The 14,390-nt window shown below is 44.6% G+C and overlaps 1 protein-coding gene across 1 annotated transcript in view; it reads left to right on the top strand.

The window, feature by feature from the left end:
- The window catches only part of si:ch211-180f4.1 (uncharacterized protein LOC100144405 homolog), a 19,055-nt gene extending 4,977 nt beyond the window's left edge, over positions 1-14,078 (top strand). Inside the window, exons 2-13 of the mRNA XM_049582013.1 lie at positions 2,890-3,063; positions 3,165-3,310; positions 3,515-3,616; positions 4,198-4,382; positions 4,506-4,748; positions 4,823-4,945; positions 5,600-5,722; positions 6,271-6,685; positions 6,773-6,902; positions 7,171-7,361; positions 7,534-7,692; positions 9,292-14,078. Coding sequence (XP_049437970.1) covers positions 2,982-3,063; positions 3,165-3,310; positions 3,515-3,616; positions 4,198-4,382; positions 4,506-4,748; positions 4,823-4,945; positions 5,600-5,722; positions 6,271-6,685; positions 6,773-6,902; positions 7,171-7,361; positions 7,534-7,692; positions 9,292-9,831 — 2,439 coding nt within the window. The 5' untranslated portion in view covers positions 2,890-2,981 and the 3' untranslated portion in view covers positions 9,832-14,078. The remainder of the gene's footprint in view (positions 1-2,889; positions 3,064-3,164; positions 3,311-3,514; positions 3,617-4,197; positions 4,383-4,505; positions 4,749-4,822; positions 4,946-5,599; positions 5,723-6,270; positions 6,686-6,772; positions 6,903-7,170; positions 7,362-7,533; positions 7,693-9,291) is intronic.
- The last annotated feature ends 312 nt before the right edge of the window (positions 14,079-14,390 follow it).

Consider the following 14,390-nt stretch of genomic DNA (forward strand, 5'->3'; position numbering starts at 1 on the left):
CTCCAAAACTTCACAATTTATCAACCAGAAACTTTAAAAAAAAAACAAAAAAAATGAAATTATAGTTGGATTTTCAAATTTCCAACAGTCAATGGACACATCATATGTGACTCTTACTTTTGTCAGAAAAAAAACTCCAACCTAATCTGATCTTAAAATAGAAATATTTAATCAAAATCAGTTTGTTCTGCGTCTCATTTGTCCAAAAATAAACTGTTTGAATGACAAGATTTTTCAACTTCAGGATTTCATCTTCAAACATCAAAGGATAAGTTTATAATAGTCATTTATGGAGGAGGGAGGGTCATGGGTTTTCCTCCAGTCACTCAGGGAGTCCCTAACACAGTGTTTCTTCCTCCTCTGACTGTGAACACGATCTTTGCTCATTACTGTGTGTTACTGTGTGTTCTATTGTGTGTGTGTGTGTGTGTGTGTGTGTATGTGTATGTTGACAGCTCTGAGGTAATTAACGAGCTCTCATCCAATCACAGCCTCTTCAGTGGGACATTTAATGAGGCACTCTCAGCTCGTTAAATAATTAATATCATCTCATCAATATTCCATCTGCTCAGCAGCAGGAGCAGGAGGAGGAGGAGGAGCAGAGAGACGAACCTCCTTCAGTCTGTCGTTAACATGATGAAGGAGGTTCATTCACATGTTTGAACATCTGTCAGAGCTGCTGTCACTGCGCTGCATTCAGGGTCTGTCTGGGAAAACAGAAACTCCAGCAGTGTTCTACTGTGAGCTGCTGCAGTCAGCCTCTGTCCTCCCAGCCTCTGTCCCTCCAGCCTCTGTCCCTCCAGCCTCTGTCCCTTCATCCTCTGTCCCTTCATCCTCTGGCCTTCATCCTCTGTCCCTTCATCCTCTGTCGCTTCAGCCTCCGTCCCTTCAGCCTCTGTCCCTTCATCCTCTGTCCCTTCAGCCTCTGTCCCTTCATCCTCTGTCCTCCCAGCCTCTGTCCCTTCATCCTCTGTCCCTTCATCCTCTGTCCCTTCATCCTCTGTCCCTCCAGCCTCTGTCCCTTCAGCCTCTGTCCCTTCATCCTCTGTCCCTTCAGCCTCTGTCCCTTCAGCCTCTGTCCCTCCAGCCTCTGTCCCTTCAGCCTCTGTCCTTTCAGCCTCTGTCCCTTCAGCCTCTGTCCCTATAGCCTCTGTCCCTTCATCCTCTGTCCCTTCATCCTCTGTCCCTCCAGCCTCTGTCCCTTCAGTCTCTGTCCCTTCATCCTCTGTCCCTTCATCCTCTGTCCCTCCAGTCTCTGTCCCTCCAGCCTCTGTCCCTTCATCCTCTGTCCCTTCATCCTCTGTTCCTCCAGCCTCTGTCCCTTCATCCTCTGTCCCTTCATCCTCTGTTCCTCCAGCCTCTGTTCCTTCATCCTCTGTCCCTTCATCCTCTGTTCCTCCAGCCTCTGTTCCTTCATCCTCTGTCCCTTCATCCTCTGTCCTCCCAGTCTCTGTCCCTCAAGCTTATTAGATTTCTGTCTGTCTCTGTCTGATGTCATCCAAACATAAACGATGATGACCTCATGAGATCAGCTGCAGTTTTTGGAGCCTGAGCCCAGTGCATGATGGGAAAGACCTGTCTGTCCCCCGATAAAAGACACTTTTTAAATTTTTGTTTTAACTGGAGACCCTCTGATTGTTAGTCTGATTTTTCTCTCTGAAAGTTTCTTCTGTTAACAGAATAAATGTGTGGTCGATGATGACTTTTGAGTAATGGTGATATTATTAACAATAGTAATACTAATTAATACAGTCATATATTATATATAAAATTCGATTATATATAAAATATAATCAAGGTTTTAAGAGTGAAGTCACTGAGAGAGACACCAAACTAACAAGTGTGTCAGGAATCTGACAAAACGTCTGTAAACTCCTGAATAATTTTTTAAATTTGATTTAATTTAATTTAATTTAATTTAATTTAAAAAATATTTAATTTTATATACTTTATTAATCCCCCTGAGGGGAAATTCAATTTTTTCACTCCTTTTGTCATTAACACACAGGTCCAAAAGACACACACATGGACAAACAGGACCTATACATGCACAAAGTGGAGAGATGTCAGAAGTTCAGATTCAAACACACAACAGAGAGACTGTGCGGACCAGTCACAGAGCAACTCAAAGCCCCCTCCTCCTCGTCCCCTATGTCACTTCCTGGCTGGTTCCCATGGCAGCAGAGGCAAGGTGTCTCTGTTTCCTGCCCCGCTGAGTGTGTGTGTGCTTGTACATCTATCCTTGTGAGAATCTTTGAGTTTTAGATCTTGAGACTGAGGACGTTTTGTAAAGTGAGGACATTTTGTAAAGTGAGGACGTTTTGGTAAAGTGAGGACGTTTTGGTAAAGTGAGGACATTTTGGTCAAGTGAGGCGTTTTGGTAAAGTGAGGACATTTTGTAAAGTGAGGACGTTTTGTAAAGTGAGGACATTTTTGTAAAGTGAGGACGTTTTGTAAAGTGAGGACATTTTTGTAAAGTGAGGACGTTTTGGTAAAGTGAGGACATTTTTGTAAAGTGAGGACGTTTTGGTAAAGTGAGGACATTTTGTAAAGTGAGGACATTTTGTAAAGTGAGGACATTTTTGTAAAGTGAGGACATTTTGTAAAGTGAGGCGTTTTGGTAAAGTGAGGACGTTTTGGTAAAGTGAGGCGTTTTGGTAAAGTGAGGACGTTTTTGTAAAGTGAGGACATTTTGGTAAAGTGAGGCGTTTTGGTAAAGTGAGGACATTTTGTAAAGTGAGGCGTTTTGGTAAAGTGAGGACATTTTGTAAAGTGAGGACATTTTGTAAACCCGTCCGTCTGTCCATCCATGAGGAGGTGTAGCAGTTCAGAGTTCAGATGTAAAGTTGTCATCAGTAATGACATCACTTCCTGTGTGCTTCCATCCAGCCGTAGATGTGACCCGCCTCCTCTGACCCTCTGAAGGAAGTTGTCATCACAATTGAATCAACACTTCCCCTCAGCTCCGCCCCCAGTGCACCATGGGATTTGCAGTCCTTTCCACTCTCCTCCTGGTCCTGGTGACATCATCAGTGTGTGCTGCAGTGGGCGGGGCCAGTCTGGGTAAGCAGCAGTCATACAGACGTCAGATACAGACACATGAAGAAGAAGAAGGGTTAAACAGAGGCGTGGTGTGTGTGTGTGTGTGTGTGTGTGTCCTGTAGGTGGTGCCGTGCTGTGTCCTCTGCAGTGTGTGTGTGAGACAAGACCCTGGTACACGCCACAGTCTGTGTATCACCAGGCCAGGACGGTCGACTGTAACGAGCTCCACCTGCACAGAGTCCCCGCCAACATGTCAGCTGACACACAGGTAACGGTCGTTATGATGTAATACTGTGTCCATATAAAGCCTCAGAGGGAACATGCTGTCAACACGTTGTGTGTGTTGATGTTGTGTTGACGTTGTATTGATGTTGTGTTGACGTTGTGTAGATGTTGTGTTGACGTGTTGACATTGTGTTGATGTTGTGTTGACGTGTTGACGTTGTGTTGATGTTGTGTTGATGTGTTTCAGGTGCTGCTGCTGCAGAGTAACAACATCTCCTCCATCACCACTGAACTGCAGAGTCTCACCAACCTGACAGAACTGGACCTGTCACAGAACCACTTCACACAGGTAACACACCTTTACTACACCTGAGCAGTCATGTTACACCTTTATTACACCTTTACAACACTTTAATTACACTGTTATTACACCTTTATTACACATTTATCACACCTTACTACAGTCACATGATGCAGTAAACGCAGCACATTTTAATTTATAGTTTATTTTAGTTTAATGTTTGTCTGTAGGAGCAGATCATCTGTTTTTGGATCTTTATCATCAAACTTCATACTGACCTCAGATCAGACATTAATAACTGGTCCAGTGTTTGAGTCTGAACTACAGCTGAGAAACACAGTGACATCTCAGACAACAGTTTGTCTCTGTTTCCATGACGATGTCCTGGGGTTCCATGCAGCTCCGTACACTGTCTGTCCGTCTGTCTGTCTGTCTGTCTGTCTGTCCGTCTGTCTGTCTGTCTGGTGAGCTGTGTGTCCAGGTGAGCTCTATGGGTCTGTCTCTGTCTGTGTGTCCAGGTGAGCTCTATGGGTCTGTCTCTGTCTGTGTGTCCAGGTGAGCTCTATGGGTCTGTCTCTGTCTGTGTGTCCAGGTGAGCTCTATGGGTCTGTCTCTGTCTGTGTGTCCAGGTGAGCTCTATGGGTCTGTCCTCTCTGGGCCGGCTGGTGACTCTGTACCTGGAGGAGAACCACATTGAGGAGTTGGAGGACTTCAGTCTGAGGAACCTGTCCAGTCTGGAGGAGCTCTACATCAACCACAACCACATCTCCTCCATCGGACCCAAAGCCTTCACTGGACTCACCAACCTGTTGCGGTCATTACTTCTTCTTTTCTTCTTCTTCACCTTATTTTTCTGCTTCTACTTCCTCCACCACAAGCACCACCTGAGAGAATAACTTGTCTAAATGGGTTTTGCGCCCTCTGCTTTGTCCTGCAGGCTCCACCTGAACTCCAACCGGCTGGTGGCCATTGACAGTCGCTGGTTCGAGTCCCTGCCGTCCCTGGAGATCTTGATGATCGGCGAGAACCCGATCCTGGGTCTGGAGGAGAAGAACTTCCTGCCTCTGTCCCGCCTCCACAGCCTGGTGCTGGCTGGGATGGGTCTGGTCTCCGTGCCCGCCGCCGCCTTCCTGGGCCTCGACTACCTGGAGAGCCTCTCCTTCTACGACAACAGGCTCAGGTGAGTCTGAGCTCTGTCGCTGTAACGTTGTCTCACTGTGACGTCGGCTCATGAGACCGCTGTTCTCCTGACAGGTCGGTCCCTCGGGACGCTCTGAGCATGCTCCCTAACCTCAAGTTCCTGGACCTGAACAGGAACCCGATCAGCCGAGTCCAGCAGGGAGACTTCCAGAACCTTCAGCACCTGGAGGAGCTCAGGTCAGTCTGAGACAAGGATGAAGATTGAACTTGACCCTGATTAAAGTCCTTTATTATTGATTATCAGCTGATAACGACTCTGATCAGATCCTTTTATTGATTTAATTATTGGTTAAATATGTCTCTTATCAGCTGATGAAAGTCTGATCTGGTATTTCTTAATTATATTTATTGATTAAATGTGTCTCTGACTCGCTGAAATAACAGCTGTAGACTCATCTGACAGACACAAACCACTGGATCCTGATTCAAAAATCTCCACCTGATCATGTTAAATGATTGATCTGATTAAATGAAACTTTATCTGATTTTTATTGAACCAGCAGTAAAAGACTTGTTGAAAATAAAAATCTCTTTTCCTGCCTGTGTCCCGGCTGAAACAGGCAGCGGCACAAACAACACAGAACAACTTAACATGAAAACAAAGAACAACTCACAGGAACATTAAAATATCAAAAACGTCTTCAGGCAGGTGAGCGTCAGGTCGTTCAGAAACACTCTGAATGCGTCCAACGAGACTCATAAGACTGAATCAGCAGAGCAGCAGTTACACATTTGTTTTTACAGTTCAGTTCAGGACTGCAGGAAAAGTTCGCTCGAATAACTCCTGGGAGTGAAAAGAAGAAGAGACGTCTGACTCTGTTTGTGTTTCAGTCTGAACAACATGGAGGAGCTGCTGATGGTGGAGCGAGCTGCTTTCCAGAACCTTCCAGAAATCGCCAAACTGGAGCTCTGCAGCAACCCACAGCTGTCCTACATCGACCCGCAGGCCTTCAGGTGTCTGTCTGTCTGTCTGTCTGTGTATTAGTGTCATTTCTTTCGTCCGCTGTGTGTCCACGGTGACTTCGCTCCGTCTAATGAATACATGAACGTCACAGTCACACAAACATGAACTAAACAGGCGTCACAAATGAACCTTTGAGTCTTCGTGGTCGAATCAGCTGACAGTTGCTGCTCACTGCTGTGAATGTGTGCTTCATGCTAACGCTAGCTGTTGTTAGCTGCTGACAAGAGTCTGTGGCCACGCAGCGTCTCGAGCTCCAGCTCAGGGGTCGTGTTATTGTGCTGCTGGCTTTGAGTCATTTTGAGGCTCACTGTCCCCGTGTTTCTCCTCCTAAACCGTAACGTGACGTTAATTAAGTTATTGTGGACGTGACATCATTTGTGGAGCAAATAGCATGAGGACACGTTGCTGTTTACATACGTGAACAAATGAAATAGAAAACTATTTTTTTAACGCTCCTTTCCTGGTTCTCCCTCTCATCCCTTCTTATTTCATTCATCACGCACCTCCTCTCCTCTCCTCTCCTCTCCTCTCCCCTCAGTGAGCTCTCCTCCCTGCGGACGCTCCTCCTCCACAGTAACCAGCTGAGCCTCCTCTCTGGAGACGTCCTGTCCTCCCTGCCGTCCCTGGAGGAGGTGTCTCTCCACTCGAACCCTCTGCGCTGTGACTGTCTCTCCTCCTGGGGGCCTCACCTCGGCAACCAGTCGCACCTCAAGATGCTGGAGTCCTCCATCACGCTCTGCTCCTCCCCGCCTCACCTGGTTGGTCGAGAGCTGCAGGAGGTGGTGGGGGTCGGATGGGGCGGGGGCGGAGCTAACAGCTGCCTGCCTCACATCTCTCCTCACGCCTTCCCTTCCACCATGAACGTCAGCGCCGGGCAGCCAATCACACTGGAGTGCTGGGCAGACGCTGACCCCGCCCCCCAGTTCTACTGGGTGACGCCCACTGGAGACAAGGTGTGTGTGTGTGTGTGTGTGTGTGTGTGTGAGCATTAACCTTTTGTTAAATCTCTTATACTTAATGTTTCCTCCTCACCTGGTCAGGTGAGCTCTGAGGCCCTGGCTGCACCAATCATATCAGAGGAGGGGCGTGGCCTGAGCAGGAAGAAGAAGAAGCATCGAATGTCAGAGCCTGGAGCGTTGGTGATCGAACACGCCGAGCCGTCAGACACAGGTCAGTCTGTCAGTCTGATAAATCACATCACTCTTCATATCTAAAACTTTCAGACTGCTTCTGTGTGACTCTGCTGCAGATCACACTAAAGACGCTGAAAATTAAATGCAGATACAAATAAAAACAGATCGTGTTGGTAGAAATGACTCGTGGTCGTTCAGCGTCTGAGCAGTGACGAATATTTACACAGGATACAGACAGGAAGCTGGATATATGAAGATCAACTATGACATTATTAATATGGATGACACCTCTCGTCCTCTCTCAGGTGTGTACACCTGTGTGGCGTGGAACACGGAGGGCGCAGACACGAAGAGCGTCTCAGTGTTCGTGGACTATCAGGGGTCAGTGGGCTTGTGGTTGGGCGGGGGCACGAGGTGGGGTGGTGAGCCCAGCAGAGAGCAGCCCTGGCTGGGGAACTCGTCCAGCGCTGCAGCCTCTCTGGTGGTGCTGGCGAAGGTACCTGCTCTGAGATTTATGTTTATTTCAATTTAATATCTTTATTTACATCTTTTTATGAAGCACAAACAGTGAATCTGTGTGTTTGATGCGTTTTATTAATAAAGTTATTTTTAATACTGATTCAGACTCATTTCTGATCCAATAAACATGTTTCCTGTTTCCTGTACAGGTGGTGCACGCCCAGTCGGTGGTGCTGGAGTGGAAGTTGTATCCCAGCGGAGGAGCTTCGTCTGCAGGAGAGAACCAACAGGACGCCCCCCTCCCTCTGACCCGGTGGAGCAGCGCCACCGTGCACATCGACAATCCTCAGATCAGCTACACCGCCAAGGTGAGCACATCCACCCTCTGATGCTACACCTGATTTTCACACCACTCTGAAAAGTGTGTGCATATCAGTTTGTGGGGTGACTTTGTGGAACGCAATCCAACAAACTAAAGATATCAGACAGTTTAAAAAGAGGTCCAAAGACAGTATTTTCGTAAGGTAGAGGGTGAAAGAGACGTCTGTAAATCAGTGGAGCATCACAACCTCTATGAAATGACTTGTTTCACTGTCAGGATTTGATCCATTTGGTCCAATAACATTTGGAAAGTCACAAGATTAAATTATTTTATCCCTATTCGAGTTAGCAGAGTGCTAAACAGGAAGTAGCCAGCTTGGCCAGCAGAGTCTCTGGTGCACCTGCTCGATGGGCCACACAGTGCGGAAGCAGTGCTGATAATAAAGGTCATTGTATAAGAGACAGTTGGATCATTCTGAGCAGCTTCCATAGGAATAAACTGAGCCCCGCCTCCAACGCTGGTTCATACATGTGCGGTGGGGTGTCTGCGTCGCTCTGCGGTTACACCTCCAAAACACTCGTCAGAGTTTCTGTGAAGTGCTGAAAAAGTAATTGATTCAAAACAACTCAACTCAGCTTTATTCATAGCTCACCTTTCAGACAAACACACAGCCCACAGTGCTTCACGTGGCGACGCTGGAATGAAACAGACACAATTTAAAGGATAACTCAAACAACTATTTGAAGTTTTGCAAGACGAGAAAATTACAACAATAAGACATAAAATATTTTAAAAAATCAAACCAAACAAAAGGAGTGATTAAAAGTTCATAGAATTAAAATAAACAATTAAATAGAATAAAAATAATCAGGAGGGATAAATAAAGGTAAAAACCAGTGGTTAAAACCTAAAAATCAACACACATTAAACACACGTTAAACACACATTAAACACATATTAAACATGGCTTCACAGAGACAGTTTCAAACACAAATCAGCTTCACTATAACTCGCAGCATTCACAGACAAACACTTGTCTTTATCTGGACACATTTCCCCACAAATACAACATGCTAACGTTATTAGCACAAGCCTATGGCATTTTACATTGTATAAATTAGCCTAGCAGCTAGCAGAGATTTCCTCTGCTCATATTTCAGCCAGGATAAATCACACACAGTGTGTGGAGGCTTTATTGTCTTCACAATTTAGAGACAGACAGGAGGTCTGTGTCACTGTGACACTGTGGAGTTACATCTCTGAGGAGGTGCACGTCAGACTAAGGTGTAAGGTACGTGTCAACATGAAGCCTGCAGCAGAGGTATGATATCGATATGACACAGAGATATAAATGCTCCACCTGTCTGTGGTGCGTTCATGTGTCTGTAATAGCGGCAGGAAAGAGACGACTGAACTGACTGACGACATCTTTAGACAGCGTTAAAACTAAAAACTTCAGAAAACGACTTTTGTCGAGAGCGTTTCTGAGGATAAAAGGAATTAATGAGGAGTTTCTGCGCTGCAACGACTGTAGTTTTTTTCACGGGAGTTGTAGTTTCTTTCTGCGCCTGAGGAACAAACTGTGGAACAGATGCTAGACAGGAAGTGACATCATGTCTCCCTCTCTCTCTCTGTCTCTGTCCAGGTCCCAGTGGACGTTCAGGAGTATAACCTGACTCACCTCCTTCCTGCCACTGAGTACCACGTCTGCCTCACCGTCTACTCCTCCTCCCCCTTACCCTCCTCCTCCTCCCTCAGCTCCTCCCCCACTCCCATCACTCCCTCCTCTCCCTCCTCCCCTTCCTCCCCCATCCACACTTCCTGTCTGAACGTCACCACTAAGGAGGCAGGTTTCTCGGTGGAGTTGGTGGCGTCCCGGCGCAGCAGCGTGGCGTTAGCGGCGGTGATGGGCTCCATGTTTGCTCTGTCCATCATGGCGCTGCTGGTGGTGTACATGGGCCGCCGCGTGCAGCAGCACAAGTCCTGCGGACACTCGCTGAAGAAGTACATGCAGCACGCCACCTCCATCCCCCTGAACGAGCTGTACCCACCACTCATCACGCTGTGGGAGAGCGAGGCCGAGAAGGACAAGGAGGACAAGGAGCAGGAGGAGAGGGAGGCGGGGGAGAGGGGGGAGGAGGCAGGGGGGAGTCAGATCGACACCACAAAGACTTACATGTGGTAGCTGGAGGAGGAGGAGGAGGAGGAGGAGGGAGGCAGGGGGCGGAGTTTAACTGACAGAGAGACGGACACTCGAGGGTTAATGGAGGAAAGAAGAGGAGCGGGATGAAGGTTAGCAGAAGACAAGGAGAGGTCACATGACTCAGCGAGGAGCCTGACAGACAAACAGAGGGAAACAAACGTCCACGCTGTCAATAACAGTGAGAGGTCACATGATCGTCAGGTGGATAAAAACTGTTAAAGGAACATTCTGGTGTTTTGTCATGTTTTAGCCCTTTAAATGGATCCCTGCTGTCAGCGTCCGTCACGTTACAGATAATCAGTCCGTCAGCCTTCAGTTCACTTTATTCAAACAGCCTGATTCAAACTCTGATGATGCGTTTAAAGTCACTTTATTCATGGTGACCAAAGTTTATATAAAAATAAGAACATAGATTTAATAAGCCTAAGGGACTGTTCTTTATTTATCAGAGGAGGGGGTGGCTGGGTGTGACCCTCCCTCCTTCATAAATGAGTTATTAGATTTTTAAAACTCTTAAAACCCTTTGATGTTTGAAAGTTTAAAGTTGCAGATGAAATCCTGGAGTTGGAAAAAGTCTCAGTTTCTCACTCTTGTTGTGTGAACAGTTTATTTTTTGACACATTTTTAATGAAAAATAGAATAAATAGATTTTGTTGAAGGGTCACTATTTTAAGATCACATTTGTTAATTTGTTTTTGTTCTGATGGAAGCGTTCTTCACACATGATGTGTTCAAGGACTGTCAGAAATGTGAAAATCCAACAATAATTTCTGTTGTTTTTTTCTGGCTGTGATAAATGGTGTAATGGCATTTTTGGCAATTTTTAAAGAAAACATGCCTTCTAAACCCCAGCGGGTTTTAAAGGAAACAGAAGTTTTTAACAAACAAGCTCTCTTGTTCTCTTTAGATGTCACAAAAAAAGCTAAAATTTTTCAAAACATTTTCTTTAAAAATTGGTGGTAAAATAAATAGAAAATACAGCCATTTGTATGCTCCTCCTCTAAGCCAAAATAAAAACACATAAGCCCCTCCCTCGTGATTAAAAAACTATTTGACACGCCTCCTCCCTTTTTTTGCAGCACCTCCTCCCCCCTCATAAATAAGGAACAGTCCCTTTGTGGAGCCCAGTTCATGATATAGTTCAGAGATCAACAGTGTTTGTCTTTAACGTCAACTTTGTTGAAGAAAATCTGTTTATTAAAGAACTGCAACCTGAAAGATAAAAAATATAAGAAAAAAACATTGGTAAAAATTTTACATTCCAATAATTTACAAGTATTTGTTATATAAAAATAAATGTTTACAGTACACAAGAGCCACTGCTGCTCGGTTTAAAGGCTCCCTGTGGAGCTGTTTCCATGAACAAGCCCTTGTTTGATTTATAGCAGTGGTTCCCAAACTTTTTACACTGCGTCCAACTTCAGAAAATATTTATACAGGAATTATTTAATGGTTTTGAGATTTAAAACCATTTATTAAAAAATGTGAACTCTTCTATATTTTATTTAGTGATTATGATTTCTATAAAATGTAGCGGAAGACTTTTTGTCACTAATTTTAACCTTTATTTATAATTCATCCTGAATTTCAGAGCTCAGAGGGTTACATTTTTTCTGTATTGAACTCGGTCAACTAAAGTAAAAATCAAAATACATTTACACTCGTACATTTTGTATCCAACACCATGAAAATAAACAGGACAGAGGTGTAACAGCCAAATAACAAAACTGCAATTCGTGACTGACATCCAATCAGATTATAATATCCAGTGATAACATTAGATTATAATTTTGGTGTTAAGATTTATAGTCAATAGGATTTGTGTTTAAAGGGCTGAAAAATTAAAAACACCACTAAGTTTCTTCTTCTGTTTCTAATGAGCTCACAGTTTCAGTTGTTATTCTGTCTGAGGTTCAGTTGACGTCCTGACGTCCTGAGGATCTGACTGAGACTTTAACAGAAGAGGTCAGCTCAATGTGTTTCTCCAGGTGTGGGTCGGAGCCGCAGGTTCAAACAGGACGACTCGTCCTCCAGCAGCTGAACAGACTCCAGATGAACTGTTGAGCATCTCTCCTCTCTTCCGTCCTCCTCCGTCCATCTCTGTCTGCACACTGACAGGAGCTGGATTGTTAAAGAAAATCTAATTATTGTAATTATGTTCATCTGATGAACCTGAATGCAGCACTAACTCACTGAGCACAGGCAGCCACGTGGATGATCTCACTCTAACAGTCGTCAGAGGAACTTAAAGGTCCCGAGTTCAAACCAGAGTTCAAATGTTTCAAGAAAATCAGATTGGATTTTTATTTTACACCACACAGACAGGTCCACAAACTCCCTCCATATTTATATTTATTAATGATTCTATGAGCTGCAGTAACACAGACCTCCGACACATCAAACTGTACGCAGATGACACCTTGTTTTGCACAAAGAAATTTAAAAACATATACACATATTTATTGAACAACAGTTTACTTCCTGTTGTGGAGATGAGTTAGCAGCCTGCAGGAGACACACATAAACATGTTTACAAAGACTTTATGAGTGACACATTTAATGTTTTATACTTTTCACTTTATGGGAAAGAGAAACACTGTCACTGTAAACAGCACATTTATATCAGTTCAGCAGCGTTTCCTGTCACACGCCGCTCCTCCGTCCTGTTTACGTTCTCCTCACCTGCTCCTCACCTGCTCCTCACCTGCTCCTCACCTGCAGCCTGAAACAGTCTGAGTTCAGCTTTGACCTCGGGACCTTTAACCTTCCACTAATTTCACTTTACTTGACACGCTGTCTTCATCAGCGCAGCATGAATGCATCACTCTTTTGTTTTATTCTACGTGTTCTGCACGCAGTTGTCGTCATGGTGACGGTCCTCCTCCAGGTCAAAGCTCCGTCACAGATGACACTGTTCTGTCCATGAGGAGCACTTTATGGACACCTTCTGCACGGACACTGACACTGACCACGTCGTTCTGATATCTGTTTTATATCCTGAGACACCGAGCTCCTCTGGGGTGTGTCACGGTTTAGCTGTTGATGTGGTTGCACTGGGAGGTGGAGGAGGTGGGGGAGGTGGAGGTGCTGCATGCCTTTGCACTCATATTTAGGACTGTTTATATAAAACCACGTCTGTGTGACGACCTGCAAACTGTTCGGATCAGTCAGAGAGAATTCAGTTCTTCCACAGTCACTCTGAACACCAAAGACACTGGACGTGATGTCATCAGAAGATTTTAAGATCTCAGAGAAATAAGATCAGTGTCAGTTAAAAACTGACGAGTCGGGACAGGAAATTAATTAAGAATTAATTAACAATTTTAAATCATTTGTTGTTTTCTGTCTCATGTCACAGTGAAGTGAATCTCTTTGGGTTTCACACAAAAACTAAACATCTGAGATGTCGACTGGATTTTTGCATTTTCACTTTTTTGTAGATTAAAATTTATTAATCTGAAAAATTAAAGACAACAAGAGTTAATGAATGTCTGCAAGTTTAGTTTTTCTCTTTGGTGATGGAGCGTCGACAGAAAGTCAGAGTTTAGCACAAATAGCTGATGTTAATGGGATCACTGGGATCACTGGGATTCAGAAACAGTTTAAAGTCTTTATAAACATCAGATTCTGAGTTATTTTAGACTCGTCACGTGTTGATCTGTCAGTTTGCAGGTTTGTCGTTCAGACTTTCAGCCAAATATTCTCTCAACTGTCTGTCAACCAAAAGACTTCAGGAACAAACACTCAAAGGATGCTGTGGGCATTTAAAGATTATATTCTGTAAATATATTTACATAACGCTGAAGATGTTCTCTGGTCGCACCGTCTGCGCTGAGAGGAGCTCCTCTGTCTCTCTGTCCTCTGTCTCTCTGTCCTCTGTCTCTCTGTCCTGTCTCTCTGTCCTCTGTCTCTCTGACGGTCCAAACTAAATGTTTAAAGACGTCACTGACTAAAACACAGAAAATAATGTGGAGATAAACTGATAAACAGTGACCATCAGTGTAAGACAGAGCGGCAGAGGCGGTGCCCTCTGCTGGCGACCAGAGTGAACAATGACATCACTCTCCTCATGTCACTCAAACTAAACTTGACAGTAATATGCAGGGTATTTTGTATAAAGTGTATCACTCTATATTTGAAGACAACTATTATTATTATTATTATTACTCAACACTGAGCACCAACTGTAACTAAAGATGTGTGTGTGTGTGTGTGTGTGTGTGTGTGTGTGTGTGGGATGGAAAGATATAATATAAATACACACTTTGTCACTCCACAGCCTTGTGTCTGATTAATGACTCATATAACTGTAGAACCTGCGACGCCGTCATTTCACATTTATAATTACAGTTCAGTCGTTTATTTACATGTTCACATGTGAAATGTGAAAAGTCTTTGACAATCAGACCCAATCGTGATGTCATCTATTCCAAGAGGGTGGTAAAGACACAGTGACTGGGAACCCCCCCAAATGTCTCCGCCCACCAGTCCACCCCAGTGACCTTTGACCTTTGACCACTGAAATCCAATCAGTTGACGAA

This window comes from Epinephelus fuscoguttatus, linkage group LG7 (genome assembly GCF_011397635.1).
Source record: "Epinephelus fuscoguttatus linkage group LG7, E.fuscoguttatus.final_Chr_v1".
Taxonomy (NCBI): Eukaryota; Metazoa; Chordata; class Actinopteri; order Perciformes; family Serranidae; genus Epinephelus; species Epinephelus fuscoguttatus.